The 8,785-nt window shown below is 31.2% G+C and overlaps 1 protein-coding gene across 2 annotated transcripts in view; it reads left to right on the plus strand.

Moving 5' to 3' along the window:
* The window catches only part of LOC145255696 (short transient receptor potential channel 7-like), a 267,600-nt gene extending 263,055 nt beyond the window's left edge, over positions 1 to 4,545 (plus strand). For both annotated transcript variants that reach the window (XM_080114270.1, XM_080114271.1), the window contains exon 13: positions 4,180 to 4,545. In XM_080114270.1, the coding sequence (XP_079970396.1) occupies positions 4,180 to 4,511 (332 nt within the window). In that variant the 3' untranslated portion in view covers positions 4,512 to 4,545. The remainder of the gene's footprint in view (positions 1 to 4,179) is intronic.
* The last annotated feature ends 4,240 nt before the right edge of the window (positions 4,546 to 8,785 follow it).

Here is an 8,785-nt window from a genome sequence, read left to right on the forward strand (position 1 = left end):
TAAAATACGTGTAGAACATGCAGAATGATTCACCATTAAAATATTTGTAGAACATGCAGAATGATTCACCATTAAAATACTTGTAGAACATGCAGAATGATTCACCATTAAAATACTTGTAGAACATGCAGAATGATTCACCATTAAAATACTTGTAGAACATGCAGAATGATTCACCATTAAAATACTTGTAGAACATGCAGAATGATTCACAATTAAAATACTTGTAGAACATGCAGAATGATTCACCATTAAAATACTTGTAGAACATGCAGAATGATTCACCATTAAAATACTTGTAGAACATGCAGAATGATTCACCATTAAAATACTTGTAGAACATGCAGAATGATTCACCATTAAAATACTTGTAGAACATGCAGAATGATTCACCATTAAAATACTTGTAGAACATGCAGAATGATTCACCATTAAAATACTTGTAGAACATGCAGAATGATTCACCATTAAAATACTTGTAGAACATGCAGAATGATTCACCATTAAAATACTTGTAGAACATGCAGAATGATTCACCATTAAAATACTTGTAGAACATGCAGAATGATTCACCATTAAAATACTTGTAGAACATGCAGAATGATTCACCATTAAAATATTTGTAGAACATGCAGAATGATTCACCATTAAAATACTTGTAGAACATGCAGAATGATTCACCATTAAAATACTTGTAGAACATGCAGAATGATTCACCATTAAAATACTTGTAGAACATGCAGAATGATTCACCATTAAAATACTTGTAGAACATGCAGAATGATTCACCATTAAAATACTTGTAGAACATGCAGAATGATTCACCATTAAAATACTTGTAGAACATGCAGAATGATTCACCATTAAAATACTTGTAGAACATGCAGAATGATTCATCATTAAAATACTTGTAGAACATGCAGAATGATTCACCATTAAAATACTTGTAGAACATGCAGAATGATTCACCATTAAAATACTTGTAGAACATGCAGAATGATTCACCATTAAAATACTTGTAGAACATGCAGAATGATTCACCATTAAAATACTTGTAGAACATGCAGAATGATTCACCATTAAAATACTTGTAGAACATGCAGAATGATTCACCATTAAAATACTTGTAGAACATGCAGAATGATTCACCATTAAAATACTTGTAGAACATGCAGAATGATTCACCATTAAAATACTTGTAGAACATGCAGAATGATTCACCATTAAAATACTTGTAGAACATGCAGAATGATTCACCATTAAAATACTTGTAGAACATGCAGAATGATTCACCATTAAAATACTTGTAGAACATGCAGAATGATTCACCATTAAAATACTTGTAGAACATGCAGAATGATTCACCATTAAAATACTTGTAGAACATGCAGAATGATTCACCATTAAAATACTTGTAGAACATGCAGAATGATTCACCATTAAAATATTTGTAGAACATGCAGAATGATTCACCATTAAAATACTTGTAGAACATGCAGAATGATTCACCATTAAAATACTTGTAGAACATGCAGAATGATTCACCATTAAAATACTTGTAGAACATGCAGAATGATTCACCATTAAAATACTTGTAGAACATGCAGAATGATTCACCATTAAAATACTTGTAGAACATGCAGAATGATTCACCATTAAAATACTTGTAGAACATGCAGAATGATTCACCATTAAAATACTTGTAGAACATGCAGAATGATTCACCATTAAAATACTTGTAGAACATGCAGAATGATTCACCATTAAAATACTTGTAGAACATGCAGAATGATTCACCATTAAAATACTTGTAGAACATGCAGAATGATTCACCATTAAAATACTTGTAGAACATGCAGAATGATTCACCATTAAAATACTTGTAGAACATGCAGAATGATTCACCATTAAAATACTTGTAGAACATGCAGAATGATTCACCATTAAAATACTTGTAGAACATGCAGAATGATTCACCATTAAAATACTTGTAGAACATGCAGAATGATTCACCATTAAAATACTTGTAGAACATGCAGAATGATTCACCATTAAAATATTTGTAGAACAGGCAACATTTCGTCGATGGGACAGAGGTTGAAGCTTAGATAACAGTTCAGGACCTATCTGGTTGGCGACTCTCTTTTGTACCCTTGTCCAGGAGTGAGAGATTAGTAACAGATGCACCAGCCCAAGTGTGACAACAGTACCCCATACATGGCCGAATGGTGGCCTTATAGAGGTACAGGATACTTTTAGTAGTAAATAGCTTTCTAGCACAGTAGAGACAGTCCACCTTCTTCGCAGCAGCCTTGGCAATGCTCTCAATGCATCTGTTCCAACTCATGTTCCTTGTGAACGTTAGGCTGAGAAGTTTAAAAGAAGTACTTACACGTAATGTTTTTTTGGCCATTGCTATTGGTGGTAGAGAAGATTTCTTGTAATTATTGAAGGAAGCAAGCTTAGTCTTGGCAGCATTGAACGTGACCATTGTGGCATAATCCTTAAGATAGATTATGTGTTTTAAAGTTTTCTTGTTTTATTGTTGCTGAGGTAAAATGAGCAGAGAAAGAAAGAGAGAGAGAGAGAGAGAGAGAGAAGAAAGAGCGAGGAAAAGAGAAGTGAGGAAGACGTTCAGCAGACCTCAACACCACCTCGACTCTAGAGTCAGGGAGTTAATAGGTCATCCGGTCAACACACTTTCTGACCCCTTTTAGACAAAGAAAGAAGAATAAGAATAAGCAAAGTATGAAAGAGAGAGAGAGAGAGGGAGAGAGAAAAAGGAAAAGAGATATTCTTGTACACACTCCATGCCGAGGCGCCGTGTTAGGCGGGTGTAGAAAATTTCCACCCCAAAAGTGAACGGACATCGTCAGTGGAGATAATGTCGGGGAAAACCCCATTTCAACTATGAACAAAAAGGAGATAATGTCGACAACAATACCACAGCGAACCTTACCACTCAGATGTTGAAGACATTTGTTTTAACCAACTGCCCGAAACGAAAGACAAAGAAAAAGTAAAAACTGTAAGTCCCCTCTCTACATACCTCTCTCTCGTGTATTAAATTGGCAAGTTCTGTATTTTGCCATTTTTTTATTATTATCTATGGATACATTTTCTTTCTGCATTTTTAGATATCAGAGTAAGATACCTTTTCCACATTCTCGTAATTTGCTTTTTTTCATTTTATTTAATCTCATTCCCCGTCCTCTACCATAATAAAATAAATTAAAACGTTACCACTTGTGTTCGTGTTTTCGTTCTTTCTCGCATTCGGTTGTGGTCAATCTTTGTGTCTCTTTTTTTTATCCTTATCATATGCGCGACAAATATTTTTTATAGTAAATTTCTTTTTATATCCCTTTGTTTGCTTTTTATTTAATCCCCCCCTATCACATGTGTGACACCATTCATTTTTGTCCCCATTGCACTACAGATTGGAGATCTTCCTCTAGTGTTTCTGCCATTTTCTTAGACATGTGTTCATTTGTTTTCCCCGTTGTGCCTGTTATAGAGCGTGGTACAATAATTTTCAAACATGTGAGGCAAAGACAAACCCTAATGACAAGGATAAGAATCTTCCACTATTTGATCCAAGAACAGGAAGTTTTAGGGATTTTCTTTCTTCCTATATCTTCTTGTTTTTTTTTGTTTTGTTTTTTATACGGGATAATATCTTTCTTGTTTTTTTTTTTTATACAGGATAATATCTTTCTTGTTTTTTTTTTTTGTATACGGGATAATATCTTTCTTGTTTTTTTTATATGGGATAATATCTTTCTTGTTCTTTTTTGTTTTTTTTATACGCCATAATCGCGTTGACACACCGGTTCCCGTCAGATCACCGAAGTTAAGTAACGTTGAGCCTGGTTAGTACCAGATGGGTGACCATTTGGAAATTCTAGGCGCTGCATGTGCTCTCCGTTTATCTCAGCATTTGTTTCCAGTCGTCCTGTACATACACTTCACTTGCCACTGGTGTTTAATGATGCCGACTCAGGAGAGGTGTGGTTGGAGATTGCGTACCTTCTGCCACAATAATTTCATGCGCAGGCACCCCTATGTGGGTATCCACAGTCTGTCATAGACTGAAGCAGCCTGTTTATTTTTTTTTCTTTTTTTTTTGCTATATTTTTATTTTTTCATTTCTTTTTATCTTTTCTTTTCGTTCTTCAGCTGGCTCTGACGATGTGATGAGGCGTCTGATTGAAAACATGGGTTCAAAGCTTGTCAAGAAAATCGAACAGTTACGTGACAACATCACAGGCGTTGAAGGTGATGTTTACAAAGTCCAGTCACGTGAAAATGAGATCCAGGCCGTTCAAGAAGAGCAAACCAAATTGGCCGAGGTCCAAATTGAAATGGCCAACAAGATCCAGGCACAAATTGACCAACTGGCTGCTGCCGTGGCAAAAGCTCTCGAACCACCCCCTCCTCTTCCCATGGATGAACCAACAGATGATGACGATTATGATGATGACAACTTTATACCCATGACGAAAATATAAAATAAAAACATTTATCTGATTATTAAAAAAAAAATTTTTGAATGAAGTTTCTTTACTATCGTGTGCCATGGACAAAAAAAGAGGGTACTATTATTTATTTTTATTTTTTTTTCAAATAATCCCGTTATTGACATGAATACTGTAATAATAGTCAAAGTCAGCATGTTCAAAATCTAAAATTTTTTATCGTTTTTTTTTTTTTTTTTCATTTTGTCTTTTCTTTTAATTAAATGTTTTTCTTTGGTTTAGGAGCACACAAGAACAATAATACTTTAATTAAAGGGAAAAATTAATTTCTATTTACCAAGCTAAGGCTTTCAAAATTAATTTTGTATGACAAAAGATAATGTTATAAACAGATGTCAGATATGTTTTAGTGGTGCTTGCAGATTATAACTGGATATCAAAAATAAAAATCACATGCCTTTTAAATAAAAACACTATTACTTAATTATATCTTAAAATTGCTAAGATAAAATTTCTAAAATTACGAAAAATGAAGTCGAAAATCTGCTAAAACTATTTTTAACAAAAATAACATTTTTATTATTGATCTACCAGTTTTGTAAATTTGAAATAGTGACCGTTAAGTGAAAACAAGGGAGATAAACCAGTTTTTCATTTGGAATTGATCACCATAAAGTAAAAGTTAAAACTATCTTATTCAGCAGATTTTATTTTTTTTATAATTATTTTTCAAAATTTTTACTAATTTCGACACGACACGTAATTAGGTAATTGTTTTTTTATTTTTTTAAATTTAAAAATCATTTTTTGATATCCGATTATAATGCACAGGAAGTGCATTATAATCGGATATCAAAAAAGTTATTATTAGTTTTTATAATAAAAATGATATAAATGATATCTCTAAGAATAATTCAAATAATTACAATTCTAAAAATGATGATTTTAAAGACAATTAAAAAATAATAATTTGTATAAATCTAATAGTGATAATTATAAAAATGATAATGTAATAATTCTGATAATGTCAATTCTAAAAATGATAATTTTTATAATTCTTATAAGTTTAAAAATGATAATTTTAATTCTTGTAATAATAATTTTAAAAACGATAATTTTAATAAATCTAATAATGACTATTTTAAAAATGATAATGTTAATAATTCTTATAATGATAATTTTAAAATTGATCATTTTAATAATTCTTATAATAATTATAAAATTGATAATTTTAATAATGATAATTCTAAAATTGATAATGTTAATAATTCTTTTAATGATAATTTTAAAAATGATAATTTCAAAAATGATAATGTTAATAATTCTGATAATGACAATTTTAAAATTGATAATGTAATAATTCTGATAATGATAATAATTCTAATAATAATTTTAAAATGATAATTTCAAAATTGATAATGTTAATAATTCTAATGCTGATAATTTTAAAAATCATAACATTATTTTAAAATAAATGCCTAGACATCTTTTTACTGTATTGATGCATAGTATATGATTTAGCACCACCCTAAAAATTGGATTTAAATAAAATATTAAAAAAAAAAAAAAGAAAATAAAAGGTGATATGGTGTTATGGCTTAGGGACTGGAGGACATAAAATTCCTCATTCAATCCTGGACAATATCGGGTCTTCCTGCTAGTTGTAGATAAAGTTACAGTTTTATCCCATGATGTTTCCTTCTATTTAAATTACAGCGGAAAAAAATAATGGACAAATATTTTGACATATGAGGGCTTTTTGAACCGATTTTTTTTTTTTTATCAATTTTTGTTAAAATTCAATTTTTCATATTTACTACAAAAATTCTATGATTTATTAAAATACGAAATAAGTATTATTCAGACTATTGCTTTAAATCTAAATAATTATTTTCTCTGTGGCAAATGAAATAGATCAATTAATTAGTTCAAACAAATTTAATATTTTTGATCATGCCATCTGACTCCATTTTCTTTAAACTCAAGTTTCAAGGCTATCAACTAACGACAGTACATTGCTTATACAGGTCTGCAATAAATGAGAAGCCTTATCCTTGGAAAATTCTGTTTAATGATTGGCACCTTGAGAAAGAAATGTAAGAATTGTGTTAGAGGAAAAGTTCCTGCTGTGAAAAAGAGATTGGTATTTAGTCAAGAACCTGCTGAGCAAATAATAATAAGGTAGAGGTTAGTAATGTGCATTAAAATATAATGGTCTATTTTTATTGTACGGTTGCATTATTGTAGAAGATGAGTTCTTGCTGTGAATATCTTACAAGGAGGAAAAAGATATTGGAGCTCAGTTGAACACCTTATGGAAATAACAAGAGAAACATTCAAACAAAATTGTTGTAAATTTATATATATATATATATATATATATATATATATATTTTTGTTTTTATTATTTTAGCCACGGGAATTTTTGCTTAAATCATTACAAGTTGTAATAAAATTATCCTGCCGATTTCGTCAGACGATCTAAGCAAAAAAAATTTTTATTGGACGCATGTATTTACCTTTTGAACTGGGCGTATCTTTGTTCTATATGCCTCTACCACTACTACTGTAGGTGGAGACCACAGAAACTCTAACAGAATTATGACTTTGTTGACACACTCAAGTTACGGCTGCTTTCTCTAAACACCTGTTAGACACACTTTTCTTCGTTATTTATCCCCTTCTGTCTCTCTTTCTAACGCCACCATATTTTCCTTTTCTTTTTTTTATTTTTACGTTTTTACTTCATTTTATATTTTATACTATTACTTTCTTTCCCCCTTTTAACAAACAATCTCCTCTCTTCATTTTAATTTCTTTCCTTCTATTCTTAATTTTTAACTTTCAATTCTAACTATAAATGTAATCTATATTTCTCCCCCATTCCTTTTTTTTCTTCTTTTCTCTCACTCCTCCCTCTCCCCCCCCTCTATCAAGCATTTCAACTCTTGGTTTTTTGATACCCATACGTAATTTAAAAGAATCTTCGTCGTCTGACGAGATCGGCAGGATAATTTTATTGAGCTGTCTATTGAAACAACTTGTAATGATTTAAGTAAAAATCCCTGAGGTTGAAATAATAAAAAAACATATTTTGCTCTACTAATGTATGGAGCACTTTTCCACTTTTTTTTTTACCAAATATACCCCCTAATTTATATTTTTATATATCCACAGACAGACTGTTTCACTGTATCACAGCTCTTTAGTGCAGCTAGACTAGCATCCATCCCAAACCAGAGTTTGAACCTACAACCATCAAGTTGATAGTCAGCAGTTCTAACCACTGGCCCATGGGATTATTGCCTGCAAAAGACCTACTCAAATGCCTATAAACATTTGATTATCACTTTTACAGATTTGTTTGTTATAAGCACAGAGCTTTGCATTATGCCAAGCAAGCAGCGGGTGAAATCACTTATGACAATGCTCTACTCAAGATTATGATTGAAATCAAACTGCGCATGATGTTGAAGTATTAGTTGAAGCCTTGAGATTTAAAAAAACAAAAACATTTGTAAATGTCTGTAATTGAAACTGTCGGATTCTTAAAGTTTCTATTATATAATAAAATGTTGTCATTTTGGATTATTCTAACTTTTGTTCTCATCTTGAATGTTATTCTCACAATGTCTCAACTGATGTAACCTCCAACCTTCTGCATCTTATCAAACTCAGAAATCTTTATGCTGTAGTTGTAGGCGTGATCCTTGCCAAAGTAAAGCCATGCTGATGAATTCTAGTTAGCAAGAAACATGTGTCTGTGAATAACTTTTATGTTTATTTTCTTAATCCATGTATATTTTTCTCGTTTCATCAGCTATGATCATGTAAAATTCTTAAGTAATTCTTTATCTGTTACATCATGGAATCTACTCAGTCATAACTAGGGCTATGACAACAGCATATTCTTTTCATTGTTTTGACTCTCGAGTATATATCCAACACAGTTAGACACAGAACCACATCACTCTATATAAAAACATATAAGATATTAATTGATATATACTTGAGAGTCAAAATAATGAAAAGAATATGTCCTTGTCATAGCCCTAGTCATAACTGATAGAATAAGGACAATCTATCTGTGTTGATTATATATAGGGTTCACTTGAAGAAAGAATGCTGAACTCGGGAATCTTTGTAAAATTTCAAACTGAATCTTTTATTTAATCCACAGAGGTAGATCGTTCTTGCTCCATCAACCATAACTGTGTAGAAGTCTTATGCAATTCTTTATCATATTCTTGGTTGTAATCAATTAACATACTGCCTAACTTCCGGCATATACCGGAAGCGGTGACAAG

The sequence above is a fragment of the Euprymna scolopes genome, chromosome 31 (assembly GCF_053919585.1).
Source record: "Euprymna scolopes isolate OS-2025 chromosome 31, ASM5391958v1, whole genome shotgun sequence".
Classification (NCBI taxonomy): domain Eukaryota; kingdom Metazoa; phylum Mollusca; class Cephalopoda; order Sepiida; family Sepiolidae; genus Euprymna; species Euprymna scolopes.